At 41.9% G+C, this 27,060-nt stretch overlaps 1 protein-coding gene and 1 long non-coding RNA gene across 3 annotated transcripts in view; one reads left to right on the forward strand and one right to left on the reverse strand.

Moving 5' to 3' along the window:
• The window catches only part of SND1 (staphylococcal nuclease and tudor domain containing 1), a 1,031,482-nt gene that overhangs the window by 279,171 nt on the left and 725,251 nt on the right, over positions 1–27,060 (forward strand). The window contains exon 11 of one of the 2 annotated variants that reach the window (XM_077264371.1): positions 7,822–7,911. In XM_077264371.1, coding sequence (XP_077120486.1) covers positions 7,822–7,911 — 90 coding nt within the window. Of the gene's footprint in view, positions 1–7,817; positions 7,912–27,060 lie in introns of both variants that reach the window. The other variant, XM_077264369.1, reaches the window with a different exon arrangement.
• The window catches only part of LOC143775803 (uncharacterized), a 287,434-nt gene continuing 263,910 nt past the window's right edge, over positions 3,537–27,060 (reverse strand). Inside the window, exons 2-3 of the long non-coding RNA XR_013215710.1 lie at positions 8,625–8,742; positions 3,537–4,141 (exon numbers count right to left, since the gene is read on the reverse strand). This is a non-coding gene — a long non-coding RNA (uncharacterized LOC143775803). The remainder of the gene's footprint in view (positions 4,142–8,624; positions 8,743–27,060) is intronic.

A 27,060-nucleotide genomic window follows, 5' to 3' on the forward strand; every position in this document is an offset into this window, starting at 1 on the left:
AACCTACAACTCACCGACCTCACTGTCACTTAAGCTATTCACAACCACGCGCTTGTCTGAAAAAACTCTATGCCCTTTTGTATTTTGGACTATGATTGTGGGTTAAATTCTATAAGAAATATGGACAACATTTGCCCTATCTTCAAAACAGGAAAGAAGATGGAGCCAGGGAATGACATGCCAGTGATTTTTACTTTTATAACAGGAAAGATCTATTAGAAAATTAATAAACTGCATGTATGTAAGTACTTGGATAAGAATACGGTAATTAACCATAGCCAGCATGGGTTTGTAGCAAACAAGTAAGTCATGCAAGACTAATCTAATTTTCTTCTATGTTGGAATTGCTGACTGGGTGAATCAGGGAAATGCGGTAAATATAGTATATTTCGACTTCAGCAAAGCATTTGAAAAAGTATCTCATACTATCCTAATAGAAAAAAATGATCAAGTATGGGACTGACCAGGCTGCGGTTAAGTGGATTTATAACTGGCTCAGCGATCGTACTGAAAGAGTGGTAATAAATGGTTGCACATCCAATTGGAATAGTGTCTCAAGTGGGGTACCTCAAGGCTCTGTCCAGACCCCAGTGTTCAACATTTTTATAAATGATCTAGATAAGGGAACTGAAGGTAAACTAATCAACTTTGAAGAGTACATAAAGCTAGGAGGGATGGCTAATAACACTAGAGAAGACTGAAAGAGATTTCAGAAGGATCTAGATAAGGTTGAAGAGTGGTAACAAATACAAATAGAGTGGTATTTAAAAGGGAGAAATGCGAGATTGTACATCTGGGCAAGAAAAGTGAAAGTTACATTTACAGAATGGAAGGAACCGAATGAATCAACAGTCTGTGCGAAAAAGATGGGCATACTTATAGATTACAGACTGCACATGAGTCAACAGTGTGATGCATCAGTGAAAAAGGAAATGTATTAAGAGAAGCATAGAGTCTAGATCACGTGAAGTAATTATCCCCCTCTGCTACTCCTTGGTCAGACCTCATCAGGAATATTGTGTCCATTTCTGGGCTCTGCATTAAAAAAAAAAAAAATCACCGAGAGACTAGAGCAAGTTTAGAGAAAAGCTACCATGATGGTAGGTGGACTGCAAACTATGTCCTATGAGGAAAGGATCTGGAAATGCTTAGCTTGCAAAAAAAGGCTAAGAGGAGACTTACCGTATATACTCGAGTATAAGCCGAGATTTTCAGCCCATTTTTTTGTTCTGAAAGTCCCCCTCTCGGCTTATACTCGAGTCATACCCAGGGGTCAGCAGGGGAGGGGAGGGGGAGCGGGGATTGTCTCATAATACTCACCTGCTCCTGGCACGGTCCCTGGCTTCCCAGCGCCCCAGCTTCTTCCTGCACTGAGCGATCACATGGTACCGCTCATTACAGTAATGAATATGCGGCTCCACCTCCCATAGGGGTGGAGCCACATATTCATTACTGTAATGAGCGGTAACGGTGACCGCTCAGTACAGGAAGACGCTGTGGCGCCAGGAAGCACGGACTGCACAGTGCCAGGAGCAGGTAAGTATAATGGGAAAGGGAGCGCTGCGCGATATTCACCTGCTGCCCGTTCCGGGCGACGCTCCGTCTTCAGCGTCTTCTGCAGTGACGCTCAGGTCAGAGGGCGCGGTGATGTGGTTAGTGCGCGCCCTCTGCCTGAACGTCAGTGCAGAAGACGCTGAAGATGGTGCGGCGCCCAGAACGGGGAGCAGGTGAATATAGCAAGGGCCGGGGGCCTGAGTGACTGAGAGGTGAGTATGTGATTTTTTTAATCACAGCAAATGGAGCAAGTGTCTGTATGGAGCATCTTATGGGGCTATAACGTTTGTGCAGCACTTTATGGGGCAAGTGTCTGTATGGGGCCATAACGTTTGTGCAGCACTATATGGGGCAAGTGTCTGTATGGGGCCATAACGTTTGTGCAGCACTATATGGGGCAAGTGTCTGTATGGAGTATCTTATGGGGCCATAACGTTTGTGCAGCACTATATGGGGCAAATGTCTGTATGGAGTATCTTATGGGGCCATAACATTTGTGCAGCATTATATGGGGCAAGTGTCTGTGTGGGGCCATAATGTTTGTGCAGCACTATATGGGGCAAGTATCTGTATGGGGCCATAACGTTTATGCAGCACTATATGGGGCAAGTGTCTGTATGGGGCCATAACGTTTGTGCAGCACTATATGGGACAAATATCTTTTTGGAGCATCTTATGGGGCCATAATTAACGTTTGTGCAGCATTATATTGGACAAATGTGTCTATGGAGCATCTTATGGGGCCATTATTAACCTTTATGCATGATTATATGGGGCATATTTTAATATGGAAAATCTTATGGACCCATCATGAACTGTATGGAGCATTATATGGGGCTCCTGATTCAATATGGATATTCAAAAACACTTAACCTACTGATGTCTCAATTAATTTTACTTTTATTGGTATCTATTTTTACTTTTGACATTTACCGGTAGCTGCTGCATTTCCCACCCTAGGCTTATACTCGAGTCATTAAGTTTTCCCAGTTTTTTGTGGCAAAATTAGGGGGGGTCGGCTTATACTCGGGTCGGCTTATACTCTAGTATATACGGTAATAGCTGTTTAAAAATATCTGAAGAGATGTCACAGTATAGAGGGATCATCCTTATTTTCATTTGCACATGCAAACACTAGAAGCAATGGAATGAAACTGAAACCGAGAAGATACAGATTAAATATTAGAAAAAACATTTTGACAGTGAGGGTGATCAATGAGTGGAACAGGCTACCAAGGGAGGTGGCAAGTTCTGTTTCAATGGAAGTCTTCAAACAGGCTGAACAGACATCATTCTGAGATGGTTTATTGAATCGTGCATTGAGCAGGGGGTTGGACACTGTAACCCTGGGGGTCCCTTCCAATCTAGCATTCTATGGTTCTAGTATTCCATTGGAGTGAGGGAAAACTGAATGCACACTGGGTCCATGTGCTATACATTTTTCACCGAATTTAGCATGATCTTGTGAATGTAGCCTCATACATGCCAGATATGGGGTTTATGTGTCCATCATCTTATGTGTCTGCACAGATTCATTCCCGGAATTACCTTCTTTTTTTTCTTGCCTTGTATAGGCCACTAAGTATGTTTTTGCTTGTGCTATTAGTTGCTGATACTTAGGATTGTGTTTATTCTCCCTCTGCAAAATCTGTATGCAATTGTTTCTGTTTGTACACATACAGAGTCCGTGACAGATTCCTTCTAAACCTTCGAGCTTACCTTGTGTGCGTTTTCCTACTCCGCCAGGTTGTACTGAATCAGTCTACTTTTCATGAAGACTCTGTTGCTTTTTACTCCTCATGACGCTTTGATTTGATTTGTATTACCTCATCCATCATGCTGGTACTACTGGCACTGCGAGAAGGTGGGGAGACAGAACATTGTTCCCCACTATCTAAGATCTTTTTGCTATCAGATGCAGCAGGAAAACCAGCTATGTGAAGTAGTTGGAAGTGAAGAATGCAAAAATTTAACTGCAAAAACCTTTATTCTTTTCATATTTAAACAGCATGGTAATTTACCTGCGTTTTTTTATATAAAACATTTTAAGAGTATGTTCAAATAGTTTTCTGGTTTGTTTTTTTTGGGGTCTGGAAAATTCATGGAAAAACTGTGTGTACATTTCAGCACAGTTTTTGTGGCTGAGAGTTTTGTTTTTTTTATAAAAGACGTTGATTCCTAAGTCGAATCTGAAGCTTTTTTTTTAAAATATTTTCAAGCAGAGGCGCCTCGAAAGTTGGTATGCTTTTTGCTTTCTTCTCCTGGAAACCAGTACCACGTCCACTGAAATCAACTGGAGGTGTATTAAGAGTACTAGATCTGTTTTTAATGTGAATTTTGGAGCATAATCTGCTAAAAAAAAAAAAAAAACCTTGTTGGCATAACCTTTAGGTGGTAAGATGATGGCTATGGTGGCCACAGTGAGAAGTCCATGAGAACTGGCCACTGGAGAAAAAACTCACTCGACAGCTGTTTCTTACAACTTCATGTATTCCAGATTCATCAGCAAGGATGTTGAGCAGTTAGGTCACGTTAATTTTCTCTTCTTCAAGAGGGCGAGGCTCTAGCTGTATGCATTTGTCTCTCGCTATCAAAATGGAAAATATGAATCATTTACTTTTTTTTTTCTGCAGTGTGGAAAATACAAGCTATTTAGCAGTAATTAATTTCATGCATAATCCATTGAGAAAGACCTGTCTCATCTGCAGCAAAAAAAAAAAACCAACAACATAAAAATAACATCATTTTTGGCACTAGAACAAACCTGCAAATTGAGCTCTGTCTGAGGCAGACAAAATGAAATGCCATTTGTAAAGCTGGCTGCTGGTTTCAAGTGTTCTACCATAGAATATACTTAAGTTGCATGAAAATCCTGCTTTCCTTTCTGTGGGATCCTGATCATGTCCTCCCTGTGTTAATGGCTCCAAGCCAGCTTGTAATGCTCTTTCTGTGATGTAATGGTATCATCTGTTTCAAACAGTTTGTTTCCTCTGAATAAGAAATATCCTATGGGCTTTTTTCCCTTATTTTTTCTAAAGCTTTTGCCGGTTTTGTTTATTAATCATACTGATGGCGGAGAGTTTGCTGTGTGCTGGAGCTCTTAAGAAAGTGTCTAAGAAATGTCACTATTACATTACTAGGTAGCACAAGATGTCCAGATGCGCCCTGGGTGTTGTGATAAATATACAAAAATCTGTTCACATTCCTTTGGCAAGGAAATCTTAAAACGTCAAGTCTTACAACGAAGGTTACACATAATGTCTCTAGGGGCACTGCTCTGTGATCATGCTTTGCTTTTGGTAGTCGGTACCGTGTATGATTAAAGCCTAGGGGTATTTTTATATAAATTACTGTAAGTGGTGGGTACTCTGTTGAGGAATGCTACCACTGAATCTAGCTGCACTAAGTTAATGTGGTTTAAAGGGAACCTATCACCAGTTTTGTCATGTGTCAACTAAAACTATTACCTTACTCATCACCTTTGCGACAATTCATAAATAGTTATATATCCCCCTGTATACCTCCCGAAAACCTTTTAAAGTTCTCCCGCGCTGTATGATAATCCTGCCTGTCTGGTCCCAGAGGCATCCATTCTGGGCTCTTTACCCCTATTCCCAGCTGTTGCTCCCTGTCCTCTTGCATTGATTGATTTGGATGACGCCTTCTGCAGAGCATAGTGCACAGGCACAAGACCACTATTTACCTGCTCAGGCTTGGGATTTCGCCTATGTGGATGATACAGAAGGCATCAACCACATCAATTAAAGCAGGATGACAGCGAGCAGCAGCTGGGAGGAGGGGTGAATAGCCCAGAATGGATGCTTCTCGGACTGGACAAACAGGATTAACATACAGCGCTTGATAACTTTAAAAGGTTTTGGGGGCATACAGGGGGTTATATAACGATTTAGGGAATGCAGTACAGGCTCTAAATAAAGTGATAGTTTTAGTTGATACATGACAAAACTGGTAACAGGTTTCCTTTAAGCTTTTGTTAGCAGTATGGTTGATATTATACAGCAATTCTGAGCAATGTAGCTGTGAATCCAGCCCTGAAGTGAGATAAATTTTCTGCTTGAAGCAGCTGCAGGGTTTGGGTGTCTGTGTCAGAGCCTCTCCCTAGTCTTCCAAAGTCTTCTGCGTTCCCTTTCCATATTTATCAATTGTAGCTATAACTTGATAATTAAGTTATACTTGCTGTCTCTCTTGCATTGGCCAATTCAGATTTCAGCTGTTTTTCAGAGTGAAGGAGCTGATGAGGCCGGAGGGGAGGAGAAATAAAAGCTCATAAGTGTAGAAAGAAGCATATTTCTCTGACTAATATACATTACAAAGTTTCTTACATTAGCTTGTACTCTTCCAGAGCTTGTTGAATCACCAGTGACCATTTTAAAGTTTTAAATGTGACTTTTCAGTGTTCCATGGGCAGCTGGAGATATCATACCTAATGTATCCAAAAAGTATCGTTTCTCTTTGCGGCAATTGACATGTTAAGCATGCCAAGATGAGGAGACTTAAAGCCGGAATGCTCCTCTGGGAAATACGCAAATTGTCTCTTCAGAGAGGAAGAGGACTAGAACTCTTGTGCCACCTATTGGAAGTAGCAATCCTACAAGTCAATGTCGACCCTTTAACGAGCCTTGTCACATGACTTAGGATAAAAGCCAAACCAGATCTCCACTTTGCACTGACGAGGGGCAGTACCCCGAAACACAGTGTCTGCAAATTGAGATTCTGGCTTGGCTATTATCCTAAGTCATGTGACAAGGCTTGTTAAAGGGTCAGAATTGACTTTTGGGATTGCTACTTCCAATAGGTGGCACTAGTTCTAGTTCTCTTCCTCTATGAAGACAATTTGCATATCTAATGTATAAAGCCGCATATTCGTTTTCTTTTACATTTTAAATATGAAAGAAAACCCGTTTATTATACTGAATTTGAATGATTTTTTTTTTAGTGTTAGTCTTTAGTCTCTACCACATTATAATTTAAGACCACTAGAAAGCATTTCATTTGACCACCTTTTAAAGCCATTGGCATGTTGATGACTCATACAGTGACCCTTTCTAAAATAAAAGAATTGCTGGAAATTGGCTTAAGCGAGTCTTTTTCCAGTATTGTAAAGGTTACAAACAAGATGTTATTTTGAGAATGCCTGACACAGGAAACTGATTTATTGCTGGAAAAATTCATTATTTCTGGACATCCAAAGCCTTGGAACATGTAATGAAAGACATTTCTCTTCCATCTTTAAAAGTCCTTGTTGATTGAGACTAAATCCATCCCCATGATAGTTTTTGTATGCACTTTCCTGTTACCTTATTAGCATGTTTTAAAAAACGTACATTACATATATTCCGTGTTTTTATGAAGTGAGGTACTTTTATAGAACTATGAAGTGTCATTTGGTTTTGCATGAATCAAAATTAAATATGCAGAACCTTGTAACTCCTGAGAAATCATGATATTTATGTCATTATACCATACTGTTATAACTTGGAAATAGATATTGGTTAGTTTTTTTTAGATTTGATCAGTGAACTATTTGCAGATAATACATAAGGCCTCATTCAGACGTCCGTGTTGCACGTACGTGTTCTATCCGTGTTTTTCACGTATACAACACGTACCCATTATATCCTATATATATCTTTATATCTGTCTGGCCATGCAAAACTCAGACATGTCGTGTTTTTTTTTTTTTTTTAAAGCATCATGGATGAAAAGTGGCAATAAGTCTATTATTAATTAATATTAATCTATTATATTATAATCTATTATAATTTAACATATCAAAGGATAGAAGAAGCATTTTCTGAGTTACTGAGAAATCAACATTTGACTTGATATATAGATGGCTATGGTATAGTGTCACTCCAGCTCTATTCCCCTGCTCGGAGCCACGTCCTCCTGCTTAACTGACAACTTCTTTTCCTGAAGTCACACACCATAGAGGCTGTCAGCAGGAGGAGGAGGGGGCTGTGGGCTGTGAATAGACCTGGAGTGACCAAAGCTGCAGAAATACCATAAACATTTACAGAATAATTCAAACACTGTTTTCTAAGTAACCAAAGAACAGACTGGCCATGTAAAAGTATTATTGGATATCTATTTGAAACCGCTACATGCTCATATAAATAGTTTGGGTTATAAAATCCTGCTGATAGATTCCATCTTAAGAACCCTTTCTCCTCTTTAGCAGTTAACAGTTTTGTGTGTTACGTTGTGCACATTTTGATTAGCTTATCAACCTTTATTTCCCGGCAGGATAAAAACAAGAAGCTCCGTCCTCTCTATGACATTCCATATATGTTTGAGGCCAGAGAATTTCTGCGCAAGAAACTAATTGGAAAGAAGGTAAGATATTGTATAACTGTTTGAAAGGTTCATCCATTACTGGACAACCCCTGCTTAATCACTTCAGGGCCCCAAATTGAAAATAAAATCTATACTCCCCTCCTACAGCTGCGCCGTTCCAGCGATATGCTGTTCTGCTATTCCCGGTGGGTCTTGTAACAATGTATCACTTGACCACTGCAATCAATCAGCTGCTGTTGATGGGCTGCAGTCTTTGCGATTTCCTTAGTTGACGTTTGGTCTGATAGAGTATTGATGGGCTGCAGTTTTCAGCGACCAATGATTGGCTGCAGCGGTCACATAACCCTCCGGGAATAGCAACGCCAGCATTGCTGCATGAGGTGAGCATAGCTTGGAATCTTAACTATATTTATTTTCTCTGGCCACTGCCAGAATCATTTTGCAACAGCTAATCTCTCTGCTTAACAAAAGGATCTGGCAATCGAATTCTGACCACCTGCTGCTTAAACATAATATGTTGGGAGGCCCCATACACATTAAATGGTTGACCGATCCCACTATAATCTGTGGGTTTTGTTGACTATTTTTGCAATTTGTGTGCGAGAAGTTTAAGAGGGAGTATAGTGTAACTCTCTATATATATTCAACTAGGGCCCTTATACAATAGCTGCATTATAGGTCTTTAAAATGACACCCATAGAAATGTATGGGCCAAGATAGTACCTTTGTACAAAATTAAAGTTTATACATACATAGTATTCAGGTTTTTGCTCGTGGTGTATGTCTGGATGGTTGTGCTCCTTTGCATGCCATATCATTGAGTTATTTTTCCTCCGAAGCAGGAATAGTGTATGGTCTAGTATGATGTCCCTGTACGACAGAGTGGCTAAAATAAAGACTGGATACATTTATGTATATTTTTTATGCTATAACCGTTCTTTAACTATGTCATGGTTTTCCATACACTAAAAGAAGTTGTCCACTGCTTGGACAACTTCTTCTCATACCCCATTTTTGGCCCCGATAAAATAAAAAAAAGCCTACATTCACCTCTTGTGCTGGCACCGTTCACGTGGTGTCTGCACTCACTCTCCCCGAATCTTCTTTGTTGTTGCTGTGACACGTGACCCCTGTGGCCAATCAGTGCTGGCGTCACTGTCCCCACCTCCTGTCAAATTGAACATGAAGAGGAAGTGAGAGAGCAGATGCAGCTGGGACTTCCTCTTCATGGTCAATATGTCCAAAGGTGGGAAAGGTGACGCCAGCGCTGATTGGGATGTGAGTATAGTTTGTTTTTTTTATTCGGGGGGCGGGGCAAACATTTAGATCTTGAATGGTTTATCCTAGTAATGGGCAACACCTTTAAACCATTCATGGGTCTAAGTGAACCTGAAATGGGGAAAAAGTGAGAGCTGTGTTGCTTATTTCCAGCATTGGAAGAAAACCTATACTGTATACAGTCGTTAAATGTCTAATTGGCATGTAATTAGACATTTAGGCTAATTAGCAGATGCTTGTTAGCTTTTTTTTTTCAAATATTGATAAGTTGTTGTTTCTGTAATGGTTGACTATGTTAGATAGAAAATTGACAGAAATATGCTGAGCCACTGATGAAGATCAGTTTCTCTATTTGATTTTCATTCTCTTTTTCACCTTGACAATGGATGGCAATGCACTAAAGCCCCCGTCACACTAAGCGAGGTCGCTAGCGAGATCGCTGCTGAGTCACAAGTTTTGTGACGCAACAGCGACCTCAGTAGCGATCTCGCTATGTTTGACACGTAGCAGCGACCAGGCCCCTGCTGCGAGATCGCTGGTCGTGTCGGAATGGCCTGGACCTTTTTTTGGTCGTTGAGGTCCCGCTGACATCGCTGAATCGGTGTGTGTGACACGGATTCAGCGATGTCTTCACTGGTAACCAGGGTGGGTAAACATCGGGTTACTAAGCGCAGGGCCGCGCTTAGTAACCCGATGTTTACCCTGGTTACCATCGTAAATGTAAAAACAAACAAACAGTACATACTCACATTCCGGTGTCCGTCAGGTCCCCCGCCGTCTGCTTCCCGCACTTACTGAGTGCCGGCCGTAAAGTGAAAGCACAACACAGCGGTGACGTCACCGCTCTGCTGTTAGGGCCGGCGCTCAGTCAGTGCAGGAAGCGGACGCCGGGGGACACGAAGGTGAGTATGTACTGTTTGTTATTTTACATTTTACACTGGTAACCAGGGTAAACATCGGGTTACTAAGCGCGGCCCTGCGCTTAGTAACCCGATGTTTACCCTGGTTACCCGGGGACCTCGGCATCGTTGGTCGCTGGAGAGCGGTCTGTGTGACAGCTCTCCAGCGACCACACAGCGACTAAACAGCGACACTGCAGCGATCGGCATCGTTGTCTGTATCGCTTCAGGGTCGCTATGTGTGACGGGGCCTTAACTTTGAGAGGGAGCCACAATACACTTATAAGTATCTTATAGCAAGCCCCCTGCAAGGTAGGTAAATTGGATTGTCTTCTGAAAAGCCTGACCATCTACTGAGGTGCTGGGTTCATTGTTATTTCAGCGAGCACACCATGACATACCAAAAGCTCACTTAATTTACAGAATGCGGACTTCTTAGGAGGAAGCATTCTCTTCACAACCTCAAGAGCATCTGTGAGTGTCCTGTAGGTTATCGGAATTACTTCCCCTATTGTAAAGAAGTGGTTCTAATACCGTGTAAGCAGCAACTACTCCTGTGTGCTGGACCAAGCTTTTGCAGTACTTGAAAGGCCCATTTAGACAGGCCAATAATTGGGAATGAGTGTTTGTCAGGCGATTGCCAACTGGCCAATAATTTTAAGAACGAGCAAAAATGTTTGTTCGTCTGGTGAAATTATATTTATGCAAGCTTAAAAATGATTGTTCTCGGCAGCACATTTACATTTCCTATTTAAGCAGGACAAGTGCTGCTGGCAATATGATTTTCATATAAACAATCGTCCTGGGTGCATAAAAATATGGTTGGCCTGTCTAAAGAAGTTATTAAAGGATTTGCCGATTGGATTTCATGAAGCCATTAGGTGATTGCTCAAGGTAAAAGGTCCCTTGTAAGTGTTCATCCACTTGCTATAGATTTTGTCTCAGAGATTTGTTACTGTCCCATTCAGGAACTTGCAGAAAAGTATATGTTTTATGCCACAAAGTCCCATTCAGTTGAATATTTAGATACTCAGTTTAAGAAATTTCTGATGCAAAAGCAATTCTTAAAAGTGACTTGTCAGAATATGAAATGGTCTAAATCATGTCTTTATATTAAATGTATTTTTGGTGATATATTAGCAAATTTTCTGTTCCAGTAGTTAGTTTACACAATCCCTTTCACACCGATCACCGAGTGCGTCCTAATAGACGAATAGTTATGTTGTGTACAAATCACTTTTTAGCAGTTCTCTAACCGGCAGGATTGCAATAAGGCCTTATTCAGACATCCATATTTTCATGTGCATGTTCTGTGTTTTCATGAATATAATATAGTCTAATATAGTCTACTTTTCAGTATGTGGGTTTTTTGTTTTTTTTGTTGGTTAACCAAGTATCTGCAAAAAAAAAATCATGCAGACTTGTATTGATGATTTTGATCCGTAACTGCGATCAAAAACTTATAAGCATGAGTCCTTGAAAATCACAGACAGCATATGGATGCAATTTGTATGCAGGCCATATGTTGTCATTTTTTACATGTTTGAATGTGAGAATATCAGTAATGGTAAAAAATGGACACGCTGACCAAGAATTATGAAAATCTTATCAACAACACTGAAAAAAACATTTTTTTTCCAAGTACAAGACAAAAAAGACTTCTGATTGAGAAAAATATAACATCAGTATATACCGTATTTTTTGGACTATAAGACACACTTTTTTCCTCCCAAAATGTGGAGGAAAATGAGGGGTGCGTCTTATAGTCTGGATGTATGGGCTGAGGTGGGGGAGCCGTTTCGGCGGAGCATCGGGTCACAGGAGGCTGGATCCGGTGGCTCCGGCTAACTCCTGTCCTCGCTGCTAAAGAGAAATGAATATGCACTGCATTCCATGCCCATGGGCGTGGAGGGCAATGAATATTCATTTCTTTCTGGCATTCTGGTATGATTGGCCCCATCAGAAAAGATTATAAAAAACCAAAACATTACACTTACCTTCCTCCTATCCCTCGCAGTGTTCTGCTCCGGTGCCAGCAACTGCCGGAATACTCACCGGGACCATTCATCGCAGAGAGTGGTGAGTATCCATTCCTCTTCAGTAGCGCGCAGTGTCAGCCGGAGCCTTCCTACTGCTGCCGGCGGTCACGTGTGCCGATACTTAAGAGAAATGAATCTTCTGAATCTTTATTTCTCTTAAGTATCGGCACATGTGACCGCCACAGCAACAGGAAGCCGCTGGCTGCGATGACTGGTCCTGGTGAGTATTCTGGCAGCTGTGCTCTGCTTGTAAGCAGCACATGACATCCCTGCCATGCGCTGCTTACAAGTATTAAGCAGCTGCTGGCAGCGGAGCAGGACGCTTCGACTGCGAGGGAGTGGAGGAAGGTAAGTGTAATTTTTTTTTTTTTTCCAAATCTTTCCTGATGGGGCCATGTATACCAGGAACGGGATAGGGCCAATTATTAAAGAAAAAGGATGGGACCAATCATACCAGGAACAGGATGAGGCCAATTATAAAATAAAAAGGATGGGACCAATCATACCAGGAACAGGATGGGGCCAATTATAAATTAAAAAGGATGGGACCAATCATACCAGGAACGGGATGGGGCTAATTATACCAGAATAAGGATGGGACCAATCATACCAAGACCGGGATGGGGACAATCATACCAGAATAAGGATGGGACCAATTATGCCAGGACTGGGATGGGGCCAATCATGCTAGGATAAGGATGGGGCCAATAATACCAGGGCTGGGATGGGGCCGTGCATACCAGGACCGGGATGGGGCCAATTATAAAATAAAAAGGATGGGACCAATCATACCAGGAATGGGATGGGGCTAATTATGCCAGAATAAGGATGGGACCAATCATACCAGGACTGGGATGTTGCCAATCATACCAGGATGAGGATGGGGCTAATAATACCAGGACTGGGATGGTGTCAATCAGGGATGAGGGCCATGCATACCAGGATATGGATAAGGGAGCCATGTATACCAGGATAGGGATGAGGGGCCATGTGTATCAGGATGGGGATGAGGGGACCATATATACCAGGATAGATGATATTAAGTACAGAATGAAAATTTTTTTGCTTCAATTTTTTTCTCGTAATTTTCTCCTCTAAAATGTAGGTGCCTCTTATAGTCCGAAAAATATGGTAGATAGCACAGAATCACAATAATTGATGGTCACCACCAAATATCCTCTTTACTCCATCAGTGACCTCTGCCCATGTCACAAAATATGCCTAAAACATTTTTCTATAGAAGTCAATGAGGTGTCTCCAGACTACAGTTTTCGGAGATTTGCTTCATAACACTGCAGTGTGCTCGCCTGCCGCTCTGCCAAGGTGGATAACGTAGGCTACATTGCAACTCTTGCGCAGTTCATTGATTTTAATCAAGTGACAGATGCAGTCTGATAAACCAGAAACCAAGGAAAGGGCATCGGCATCTCATTTACTGAAAACTCCTAACACTGATTTTTTTCACCTCAGGTATCATTTTAATCAGTTTAACCCATCCAACCTGACACTGTCTGTAGTTTACAAAATCCTGCTGACAGGTTCGCCTTAAGTATATGCAACTGAAATTTTTGCATCATAAAGGTATGTGCACACGTTGCAGATTTGGGTGCAGAATTTTCTGCACAACATCTGCATCTCCTGGCAGAAAACACAGGTGCAGATTTCATGTGTTTTTCTTGTGGATTTTGTGCGGATTCAGTGCGGATTTGATGTATTTTTTACCCCTGGAATGGGTGCAGAAACGCTGCAAATCCGCACAAAAGAATTTACATGCTCCTTCTTTCAATCCGCTGCGTTTTCTGCGCGGAAAAAACGCTGCGGATACGCAGTAAATCCGCAACGTGTGCACATAGCCTTACACTGCAGTGCAGTGCAGCAAAATGAATGAGATTTCTGAAATCTCAAGCACACGTTGCTTATTTTTCCTTGTAGATTTGAAGCAGTTTCAGATCTGCATAATGTCCATGCTTTTCTGTATTTGTGTTTTTTTTTCACCCATTCAAATGAATAGAGAAAACCACATTAACTCCTTTGCATGCCAAACACACATCTTTCCCCACACATGACTGATTGCAGTAAATTTCATTGTGATGGGATTTGTTTTTGATTCAGTGATCATTTCTGGTGGGTGTTTGGTTCCTTTGTTATAGAGGACTGAAGAATAGCGAGACCATATGGCTATTGGTTTTCCTGCTGTCAAAGGCATTCCCCATGGTAACTAAGAAAGTTCCTATAAACATATTTGACTTCTGAAGAAAGGATTTGGTAGGTGGAAACGGGCCCCTCCTTCTGATGTGCCATTTGGGTATGTTCTACATTAACCAGAACAGAAGTCCTGGTCCACACACAGCAGTTTTTCTACACGCTCTGCAGGCTGCTTAGCTTGCTGCGCTACTGACTTTAGGCCTCTAATAACCTGGCTGATATTTAATGCATTTATCCATTCCCTATGACCACAAGTGCAAGCAACCCTAGCCCAGGTTTATCAGAGAATGCTCAGCATAGCAGAATTGGGGTATGTGCACATGTTGCGGAATTTGCTGCAGATCTGCAGCGGATTTGCAGCTGTTTTCCCTGAGTTTACAGTACCATGTAAACCTATGGAAAACAAAATCCGCAGTGCACATGCTGCAGAAAAAAACGTGCGGAAACGTAGTGTTTATTTCGCAGCATGTCCATTCTTTGTGCGGATTCCACAGCGGTTTACACCTGCTCCATAATAGGAATCCGCAGGTGGAATCTGCACAAAATCCGAAAAAAAATCGTGGTAATTCCTCAGGAAATCCGCAGTACGGTTTACCTGCGGATTTACCAAGATCAGTCCGGAAAAATCCGCAGAGTAATCCGCAGCGTGTGCGCATACCCTCAGCCTCTGCACAACATGCATATGAATAAGTTTTAGTTTTGATCTTTCATCATAGTAAAAATTATTGAATATGTTGAATAGATGATTGAACTTCTTTTGTATAAGAAATGTCAGATTACTCCATAATAGTTTTAGGTAAGTCATGTGCTGACTTTATAAAGGAAGCATACCTGTCTTAAAGTAAGACCTTTCACTAATTTTAGTGTTAAGCTGGCTTCTTCATGGAATAGTGGCAGCAGATCTGGATATAACATTGTTTTTAGTTTCTCATCGAGGTTGTGGAAATATTAGCTTGTAAAGATTACATTTTAATTTTCACTAATACAAAGGGGTATTTCACAGAGATTCATCTCTGGGTGGCATGTACTCGTTCACCTTCATGACTTTGACCAATCATGGCTAGGAGGCATCATACAGATGAAATGAGACCCCACCTTCCCCGAGAAGGTCAGAACCAACTTTTTCTGGGAGAAATGTAATGCCCTAAAGCCCTGCTCTCCTCACTATTTGTGCTGCCGGCATCTACTGTGATTACAAGTGATGGGGAAGGGGAGTAGAGCAAGGCTGTGTATCACTCAAACACTCTCAGTTAATGGCAGTCAGTGTGGCAGGAGGGTGAGTAGAGCAACTCGGACAGTGCTGTGAGAGGAGAGCTTCAAGAGGGGCTTTTAGTGACAGGAATATTTGCATGCAAAGGTGCTTGTAATGACCCACAGCCTTGCTATTTCACCCTCGCCACTTGTAACTACAGTAGGCGCCGGCAGTATAGTGAGGAGAGTTGGGCTGTATATCATTACATGTCTCACACAGGGAAAGCCGAGTCTGACCTCCTCTGGAGGTATGTCCTTTTTTTCCTCCTGTATTATGCCACCTACTTATGATTGATCAAAGTCATTCAGGGGGAAAACCAACCGCGCAAAGAGACTAATACCTGTTAACTCCTATTGGATGAAGGAGAACTTAGAATCTAAACTTTTTTAAGCCATTATCTCCACAACGGAGATGAGAAATTTAAAAAATAAAAACGTCCTTTTTTCATCTTTGCAGACAATATTCCATGACGTGGCCAGTATAACTTTCTAAAAACTGCTGAAAGGTTCTTTTTAAATCATACGGAAGAACATATGATAATGTCTGTAAAGCGCTGGCAAATATAAGTACGATATACAAGTAAAAAAAAAAATTAATAAAATAAACTGATCTAAGAGCTGCTTGGTAGCAATTATGTCTCTAATGGTTTTAAAAAAGTTGCTGTCACTCATAGTACTGTTTTACCTAACTTTGGTCGGAACATAGCCAAGACCTATCCAACTCTATATAAGTTAGGTTATCAATATGAAATTGGTGGGGATTAGCGTTGAGCAAATTTTCAAAAATTCTGTTACGATTATGATTGGCGGCGAATATTGTTATTGCAAAATACGCCGAACGTCATTGGAGTCAATGGAAATAGAAATTAACAAATATGCTTAATGATCAGTTCCAAACATGAGTTCAGCATGAAGAATATGGTACCAGTATGGCACAAAGATGGCAAATTCAGATTCGGTGACTGATTCCAAACATATTTGCTCCACTCTAATGGGGATAAAATACCTGTGACTCCCAATGATCAGCTATTTGCTCCTATATCAATCAATTGGGAGTGCATTTAATTCCTACTCCTCTCCCTTTTCCCCGGCAAAAAAAATAATTGTAAAGGAATGAATACTGTGGGTTTTTTTTTTTTTTTTAAAGCAATTGTTCATTGTATGCCGTTATATTAATTGGCCTTATACTGCAGGTCAATTGCTGAGATTTCCTTTTACTCAGTATTTTCCTAGTGAACTTTCAGCAGAAATTGCTTAAATATTCAGTCTGTTAATGTTCTCCTTCACACTGCAAAATGATGTAACCAGGATTGATGCTGAGCTCTAGCTGTGGCTGTAGTATCATGTTTGGCCTCAGTGGTTTCATTTGTTGGAGATGAGAGAAGCAAGTGGAATTCATGTTTTGCAAGTGTCCTTAGCTGATTCCTCTGAGACAATTCTAGACTCTGCTGCCTCTTCCACCTCCAGAAAATGTTTCACAAAGGAAACAAGCTGCAAATTTGTCCACGCAGAATCAGATTCTCTTAAATACTTTGGATACAATAAAATGACATTGTGAGTCATAGTGTGTCACTACGTGCCTTCCTGGGAATATGAGCGGACATGGACTGCGTGCATGAATTGATTTCAAACAGCAAGAAACTTAAAGGGAGTTTGTCAGTCCAACTGACAGTATAATAGAAGGTTTTATAGAGGCTATATCCCCTACAAGCCTATGCTCTTTTATGCAAATGAGCAGCTGTGTTTTATAGTACAAGCAAAAGCCATTAGATTTCAGAAATCTTTTCTTGTTTTTCCTGACTCTTTGAGAACGGTAGCATTTTTAAAATCTGCAACATGTCAATTTTTTCAGTATTTTTTTGCAGCACCCATAGAAAGCAATAGCAATAAGAGTGCAAAAAAAACAGCAGACAGGTTTTGTTGCATTTTTGCTGCGTTTTTTGGTGAATAAAGATAACTTTATTAAACGTACTGTAGACAAATCTCATATGTAAGTAATCTGCCTGAAAAACACCACATTTTTCTAACCCAGCATTTATTTTTACTGCCAAAAGAGCTTTTTTGCCTGCAGAAAAAAAATGTTCCAAGTGAACATCACCTTAGGGTTCTAATCGCTGCCCCTGTACTGCAGAAACTGAGGTTTAATCAATTTTGCTAATTATGGGATTTGGCCTACATTCTGAAATACAGTACAAATTATAAGCATTCAGATGATCATAGATTCAAGTCCCCCAAGGGGACTAAAAGTTTCCAGAAATATTAGACATACCAATTTAAATCCCCCCCCCACATTTTTATAATTAAAAATAATTATTTTATTAAAATAAATATATGTGGTATAGCAGCATCCATAAAAATCCAATTTATCAAGAAATAAAATGCACTTGATTGGTAAAAACTGTAGAGAAAAGAAATTTGCAGGACCTTAGGTATCTATGGTTATAACCACTAATATAATGACCGTTCTAGCTAGTTGCTAGTGGCCATAACCATGGATACCTAAGTTCCTGCAATGCCTTCACATGAGGAAAGCGACATAGCAAATCAGAAAAACTATACTACATTTCTAATTGGAGGAATTTGCTGATATTATTATTACATCTACTAAATTTTGGGATACGATCGTAGAGATGTGAATGACCCTTTAACAGGCTAAAGGGACTCGTATAAGGATGTGATATATTTAATTGTTTACTTACAGAGCATGCATGAAAATTGATAGATGTGAATTTCTCCAGTTTTCTTTGAAATTATTCTGATGTAAAGAGCCTGTGCTGTAACCGGAGGTAAAGTTTGCATGGGCTGATGGGACTGTTACTCCCATTCGCCCATGCCTGCTATGTTAATAACAGCCAAGCTTTTGACAACCAGCCAAGCTAAAAAATATAGCTGGTGGCTGGTATTATCAGACGGGTAAGGAGGCCATGGATATTTTATTATCATTATTATTTATTTAGAGTGCAGGCGCCAGCTGATGTTATTAGCGCAGCAGGCGTAGGCTGGTTGGAGTAGTAGTCATATCAGTTGATGCCAGTGCCCGGAGGTAAACTTTTTACCTCCTGTCACAGCTGCGGGCTCACCCCGTCATCTGACAGCATGAGAACTGCTGCTCACTAATCAGTGGTATTAATCTTACCGACGATGAGATCCGCCGGTGTTTCTCGTGATGACATGCAGATGACAGCAGGAGAAACATCTGGTGTTACGGGGTGTCAAACCTGAACAGTAAAACGTACTTCTTGGTGAAATGCGTGTTCGGGGTTTGTGCCCGAACAGTAAGTATTCGTTACAGACCCCGAACTTTACTGTTCGAATTCACCCATCTCTACTAAAGATGCTTTTCTCAGAGGGTTACCATGAATAAAAAGAAAACAAGATTTCACATTGCAAATCCACATCTCTAACTGCTTGTTTGCTGCCTAAGGGAAAAGTTAAAGATAACCTGTCATCAGAACAAAAGTGGCCAGATTTTGCTTTTATTTTATTCCAACTGCTCCTTTGAGTATTATATGTGTTTGTTTGTTTTTTTTTATCTTGTGCACGGCTCAATGCTACTTTTTATGGTCTTTACCAAGGGAGCGTTGCTCACTGGGTAATAATGCAGAGCAGTCTAAAGAGCAATGCTCTCTTGGAAATGACATATAAACCAGCACCAAATTAAAAAGCCCTTATCTCTGCAAGCATATAGTGGATTAAAAATATACAAAAAATATACTCTGGAGCAACAGGAGTAAATGAAGTGGAAAACTGGCCAGGTTTTGTTTGTTTTTTTTTACTTTTTTACCTGGTGACAGGTCCCTTTAGCAGCTTTGCAAATGGCTTTTATAAAAAAAAAAATCTTTCATCATTATCCTGCTGCTGAGTTTCTGTATTTGATGTTTGGTAAATGTATGCTCAGCCCCAAAAAATCTGTTTCAGTTAATTAGTGATTATGAAATGCAGTGTTTGATGAGTGTCATATAGAGGACACCGATATGAAGATTAACACCCCACCCCCACATCTGATTATATTAGCTTTAAAGGGGTTCTCCAAAGTTAGAAAAAAGTAAAATAAATATAATTTATAAATAAATTCTTAATTACCTTTAGTTAACAAATCACACTAATCTCTATACTACATTAAAATGGCCACTGTCTTGGTAAATTGGCAGAAACCTGTCTTAGAATGTCAATAGGGGAATGCACTAGGGATGCTGATGTAAGAGACTGCTCATCCTGCTGTCCACCTTGTCTTTCTGAATGTCTGAGAGGCTGCTCATCCTGCTGTCCACCTTGTCTTTCTGACTGTCTGAGAGGCTGCTCATCCTGCTGTCCACCTTGTCTTTCTGAATGTCTGAGAAGCTGCTCATCCTGCTGTCCACCTTGTCTTTCTGAATGTCTGAGACTGCTCATCCTGCTGTCCACGTTGTCTTTCTGAATGTCTGAGAGGCTGCTCATCCTGCTGTCCACCTTGTCTTTCTGAATGTCTGAGAGGCTGCTCATCCTGCTGTCCACATTGTCTTTCTGAATGTCTGAGAGGCTGCTCATCCTGCTGTCCACATTGTCTTCCTGAATGTCTGAGAGGCTGCTCATCCTGCTGTCCACCTTGTCTTTCTGAATGTCTGAGAGGCTGCTCATCCTGTTGTCCACCTTGTCTTTCTGAATGTCTGAGAGGCTGCTCATCCTGTTGTCCACATTGTCTTTCTGAATGTCTGAGAGGCTGCTCATCCTGCTGCCTACCTTGTCTGTCTGAATGTCTGAGAGGCTGTTCATCCTGCTGTCCACCTTGTCTTTCTGAATGTGTGAGTGGCTGCTCATCCTGCCGTCCATCTTGTCTTTCTGAATGTCTGAGTGGCAACTGTGACCAGGAGATAGTTTGATAGTATGTCGTGTTGACTCCAGGTCAGCACTGCAGAGCCTCCTATTGCGCATGATCAAAAGCACTTATTTCGTCTACAGAGCTTATCACAAGTGTTATGTAAATACCTAATTAATGGTATTTAGGAATTTATTTTTATGACATTTTTATGTATTTTTCTTTACCTGGAGAGCTTCATTTTGGCTTCCAATGAATATTGTTTTCAGGGATATTGGTAGCATATGCCATCAGGTGAATGGAACAGCTTGTTGGTGGAGTAACGTATAAAATGTACGTGTCTCATTCACTTCAAACAGCTGATCAGTGGGATTGATAGTCATTAATTGTGTAGTCCTCATTTGCCTGTTTTTGATTAAATTATCCCTGTATCTTTAGAACTTTATACTTCAGCTTTTTTTTTCATTGCCATTTTCAGTGAAATCCCTGAGCCTGTGGGCCTTATGAGTTTCTTATTTACCTAATAGTGTTGGTCTTGTTCTGCATGGTTGATAGCATTGATCCAAGTTTTTTGTGCTCACTGGCAGTCATATGTAGGAAGCTGCTTAAGTAGATGATCTATTGGCTTTACTTTTGGCCAGAAGCATTTTTGGCAACTATACGTATTCAGTGGGAAAAACTGTTCTTGTTGAGTCCCACAATTCAAAGCCGATCATAAGGCTTATGATGCTGTCATTATTTAAAGGAAAATGTTTTATATATTTTGAAAATGAGCGACCTAGTACCTTATTACAAATGTTTTGATAAAATATCATTGGATTCCATTAAGAAGCTCATCTTTTCCCCAATAATACCTCTGGAAAAGGATTTTCTGCATTCCCTTGTCTTGTTTTATTCCGTGTGTGGAGCTCTCAATATGCAGCCCGCTCCTGGATCGATATCAAGGCCTTGATTTTGAGTTTCAGCTGCGATATTTAGCAGTGAGTTCTTGACCAGAGATCTGTTGTCATTTGGGTTTAGTTGAGCTGAGAATTCAGCTTTATTACTACAGCTAATATGCAAGTGCATAATAGCCTCCTGAATGGTTCCTGTGAATTTTTTAATGGGGTTTTCCCCAGTAACAAAGTACATTTTAATTAATAATAGATCTTGGAATAATAATACTTTGGTCAATTGGATGTGTTTAAAAAAAATGTTCCTGTGCTGAGATAATCTTATAAATGTGTCCCTGCTGTGTACTGTGTAATGGCTGTGTCTGACCGTGCAGTGACATGGTCTGATCACACCACATCTCCTGGGCAGGGGAGGAAGCAAAAGATAGTTTTACCTCAAAGAAAGAATTATTTGCGATCCCATGCTGTCCTGTCTGTATATTCTTTTGTTTCTTCCCCTGCCCAGGAGCTGTGGTATGCTCAGACAATGTTCCTGTGCGGTCAGACACAGCCATTACACAGTACACAGCAGGGCCACATGTATAAGATTATCTCAGCACAGGAATATTTTTTAAACACATCCAATTGTGGAACTTATTATTATTCCAAGATGTATTGATTAAAATGTTGATTAACATTAACTTTGCTCATGGGAATCCCCTTTAAGTATGTTCTGGTGAAGGAAGCAATTTTCTATGTTTGCGTCAGCAGGAGTTACAAACTTCTGCTTGTGATTGTGGTGTCATGTCTATCTCTTTCAAGCAAAGCCTTGTCTTAGAAATGAAAATAACCTGAAGTCATCCTAGCCAGCTGAGCAGCTGTAGGATTCTGCTTTGCTGTTAAAAGAAATCAGATTAGAGATGTTGACTCTGCGTAGTCATAGTATGGTGCAGAATAAATATCAATCCCTATGTTTCTTCCTCTAGCTTAATTTGATAAAATGCCCTAAGTTCTCATGTGTTAATCAGTGTTCCCCAGGGGATGGACATTCTGGAGATATAAAGTACAGATGATATGAGGTTAGTGTGGATGCTTCACGCTGATTCTACAAATCAGTCTCTGATGTGCTCTTTAGTTCTGTATGTGTGGACCGTTACTCCTCATAGCTTTTTGTAGTAGAACAAATGGTTTCAGCTCTAGTGATCAGCTGCAGGGTGAAACATTTTTATCTACAAGTGGTGCTTTGGCCTTGAATGAGGCTTTTTAGAGACTATATTGCTAGCAGATGATTAAATAAATCTTAAGTATCAAAAAGAAAGCTGTGTTGTTGCCTTTAGCAGTCAGGGGTCAGCTTTCCTTATCGAAATAGCTCTGTAAAATGAAACTCTGAATCTGGTTTCTATGGCCAACAGTGCCAAATTTGTAAGTTAAAAGCTATAGGTTTTTTTAAAATAAATATTCTAATGTTTTAGTACTACATACTGTTAAAATATAACTATAGTGCTGATTCTCCAAGACTGGAGCTTTATGCTCCGGGGTGCATTGGAGCAAGATGTACCAAGTTAAGGCTAGGTTGACATTTACTTTGTTGGGCGTAGCGTCGGCGACGAGACGCGACGCAACCAACAACGCATGTACACAACGCAGCGTTTTGCAACGCATGCGTTGTCATAAGATCCTACAGATCGGGACTTTTGGCGCAGCGAAAACGCTACAAGAAGCGTCCCCTGCACCCTGTCTTGTGCGTCTATATGACACATGCGTCGTAAAACACAGTACAACGCATACCGGCACATGTCCATGCGCCCCCCATGTTAAAGATAGGGGCGCATGACGCATGCGTCCGTATGCGTCGACAACGCTGCGCCCAACAACGCAAATGTGAACGTAGCCTAAGAGGTGCATGTCTCAAAATTAATTTGGCACATTTTCCAGCTACTGCCACCATCACAAATGTGCTCAAGTCATGGACCGAAAACATTACCATTAGTGTTGAGCGATACCGTCCGATACTTGAAAGTATCGGTATCGGAAAGTATCGGCCGATACCGGCAAAGTATCGGATCCAATCCGATACCGATACCCGATACCAATACAAGTCAATGGGACTCAAGTATCGGACGGTATTCCTGATGGTTCCCAGGGTCTGAAGGAGAGGAAACTCTCTTTCAGACCCTGGGATCCATATAAATGTGTAAAATAAAGAATTAAAATAAAAAATATTGCTATACTCACCTGTCCGACGCAGCCTGGACCTCAGCGAGGGAACCGGCAGCGTTGTTTGTTTAAAATTTGCGCTTTTACTTGGTTACGTGAAGTCCCGCCTTGTGATTGGTCAGGGCGGCCATGTTGCCGGGACGCGGACCAATCACAGCAAGCCGTGACGAAATTACGTCATGGCTTGCTGTGATTGGTCCGCGTCCCGGCAACATGGCCGCCATTAACCAATCACAAGCCGTGACGTCACGGGAGGCTGGACACGCGCGCTTTTTTAAATACGCGCATGTCCAGCCTCCCGTGACGTCACGGCTTGTGATTGGTTAATGGCGGCCATGTTGCCGGGACGCGGACCAATCACAGCAAGCCGTGACGTAATTTCGTCACGGCTTGCTGTGATTGGTCCGCGTCCCGGCAACATGGCCGCCCTGACCAATCACAAGCCGGGACTTCACGTAACCAAGTAAAAGCGCGAAATTTAAACAAACAACGCTGCCGGTTCCCTCGCTGAGGTCCAGGCTGCGTCGGAGAGGTGAGTATAGCAATATTTTTTATTTTAATTCTCTCTTTTACACATTATTACATTAATGTTGTTGCGATACCCGATACCCGATACCACAAAAGTATCGGATCTCGGTATCGGAAATTCCGATACAGCAAATATCGGCCGATACCCGATACTTGCAGTATCGGAATGCTCAACACTAATTACCATTGATTACACCATTTTTGTGGTGTAAATTATGATGAATTTTGTCGGGCTGCAGTCAGCCACTCTTGCTCCCGATGCGCTCCACCAAAAACTTGTCAGAACTGTGTAAAAATGGCAGTCGTGTAATGTTTGAACAACTTCGAGATTTCTGGCACAAACTGATTATAAAATGGTGCCAAAGGCTACTTGTGTCAAAAAACAGGACCTGATTCATGAGTGTGTTTGAGCGACCACCTTTCTGTTGCAAAAGAGGGTTGGATTGGACATGTGGGGAAGAAGGTCCTGAAGTTGCACAAAAAACCTAGACGACTTGCAGAACATTCATTATGTGTAAGGCTACTTTCACACATCATTTTTTTTTTTTTTTTTTTTTTTGCCTTCAGGCATAATCCGGCTATTTCTGAAAAAAAAACCAAAAAAAACAGATCTGGTGCAAATTGTGAAAAACTGATGCGCCGGATCCGTTTTTTTTTTTTTTTTTTTTTGCCGGATCCGTTTTTGTTTAACGGGCCTAGAGTTTGGACTTCCTGTTCGAGATCGAGAGAGATTCTTTTTTCGCGGAAAAATAACGCAACATGGGCACAAAAATTGCGGAATGCATTAAAATTGATGGGATGCTTAATGTACGAGTTTTCTAAGCGTTTTTGCAGCGGAAAACCGTTGGCAAAACGTGAAAAATCCAGAACGTGTGCGCATAGCCTTAGGGTACGTGCCCACGATCAGAAACAGCAGCGTTTTAGACTCTGCACACTTGTGCTGCTGTCAATCAGCTGCGTTCTACGATACAAGCACAGTGGATGGGATTTATATAAATCTCATGCCCACTATGCTTCTATGTGACGCGGCTCAGGCTACATGTCTATCAATTTCTGTTGCAAAATCCACATGGTTCAATGGACACTTGCGGTTTTAACTGCGTGATTGAACGCAGTGAAAATACGCTGAGTCAAAAGTGCTGCTATTTCCTGATCGTGGGCACATACCTTTTTAGAGAGTAGTACTTTTTGAAACCGGGTTTACAGTAAATGACAATTACCAATAAATAAGACTAAATAACAAATAAGCACATACAATAAAGTGGGGGAAAAGAGCCAGTAGGTATGGTATGAAGCTTCTGATATGTGAGTTTGTTGGCTTTTCTTTAAAAAGCATGTTTCAACACCGCTCCGTGCACACATGACTTGGCTGCACCCGTAGAGCAGTACTCTGCTGCTCAAACTCCCTCACCCACTTACCTGTCCCAGTAGGCTAGCAATGAGCTAAGCGCACCCACAGCCAGTTCATACATCCACACCACAGTTCTTGCTGTCTCCACTTGCTATTTTTTAGGCCAGTGAGGCGCCTACCCTGGATAACGCACTAGTAGTCCCGCACACCCACCATTCCAGTACCAAACTAGTACAATGCTAGCACTGTGGCATACACAGGACAACACAGGCAGGCTTAACGTTCCCTCTTCGAGGTTGTGGTTACAATTAGAACAGCAAGGAACAAACTTATTGTATTTTAGATATAATATCCAAAAGCTCAGTGCTTACAAATGTAACAAAAATATATAATTGCAAAACAGTCCAAAAACAAAAAGAATAAAAAAGCTGTTATTAGATCAGAGAGTGGGCTTTCTGGAGGACACCGCAGAATTTCAGACAGATGTACAATCCTCTTGGTTTCTCCTGGGTCTGACACTGGCTCTGAAAAAGATATTTTAAAGGGTCCCATTTAGAACCCTCACCCTTTTTCCAGTCCACCACCTGACAGCACCATTGGATGACGTCCTTCGTACCCTCAGTGGGACAGGAACCACAAGCAGTTAAAAGGACCCTCCCCACTCCACCCACCAGTGTTTTTCCTGTCCCACTGCGGATAGGAACTGCAAGCGTATCCTCCGACGGTGCTGTGCAGATGGTGGGGATCGGGGGGCCCAGCCTTTCCCTTCCCCGCCGCAAGATATCTGCGGCTGATACCTGCGATGGGGGGGTCCCTCCGCCTCCCCAGTGTAGCGCTGCTCCTGGGTCCAAGGTCCGTTTCTCCATTCTGGGGGCTCTCGGTCCGGGCGCTGTCGGCTGGGGGCGGACGGCGGCTGTTCCTAGCATGCGGCCGCGGCCATTTTCGGCAAGCGCTCTCAGCGCAGCAGCCGCTGCCGGCTCCAGGACCCGCGGCCACGTCACTTCCGGTCGACGGGCCGCGTCACTTCCGGTCGACGGGCCGCGTCACTTCCGGTACGACGAGCATCGGACTGGGGGACGCCAGCGGCGGCGCCGGCCTTCAGGAAGGCCTTTCAGCACGGTCGTCCGCGCGGGGTGCGGTAAGGAGGAGGATCAACCAGGTAAAACCTATATAAACATTCTATGGGGGTCTTTTTTCCGCCGGCTATCCTGACAAGGGTGCACACGGCTGTATAGTAATATTATCCTCATCATGGAGGAGACTACCAGAGCTGAGGGGACTGACCAGCTTCATGGGCACGTGAGTAGGCTATGTAAAAGCCATACCACAAAGCTCACCCCTCCCCCCTGCTTCCCTACTTACGGTGCCCACGTATGTCTATTTGTGCTAGGCTGAGCCCCCCATCCCCACAACTGAAAGAAAAAAATCGGGGAAAAATAAATGCCCGATTTGTGCCACTAAGTTTCCAGAAAATTGGCGAAAACCATTGTGCAAATCGTGCACATCCAAAATTGTGGGTGATGAGCAGACAACGCTACTATCTAGTATGAGGACCATGATTCGACAGGAAGTTCAGGCTTCTATCTCAAGCTTGAATCTTTCCCAGGCAACTCAGTCAGAACCGCAGACTTCACGGAAGAGGCCAAGGGAGTCTAGCCCCTCTTCCGAGGGTGAGGTTTCGGAGGATTCTGACCAGGAAGAAAGAGACGGATCTGTGGGCAGAGGGAAGAGATATCTCTTCTCCGCAGCAGAC

The sequence above is a fragment of the Ranitomeya variabilis genome, chromosome 5 (assembly GCF_051348905.1).
Source record: "Ranitomeya variabilis isolate aRanVar5 chromosome 5, aRanVar5.hap1, whole genome shotgun sequence".
Classification (NCBI taxonomy): domain Eukaryota; kingdom Metazoa; phylum Chordata; class Amphibia; order Anura; family Dendrobatidae; genus Ranitomeya; species Ranitomeya variabilis.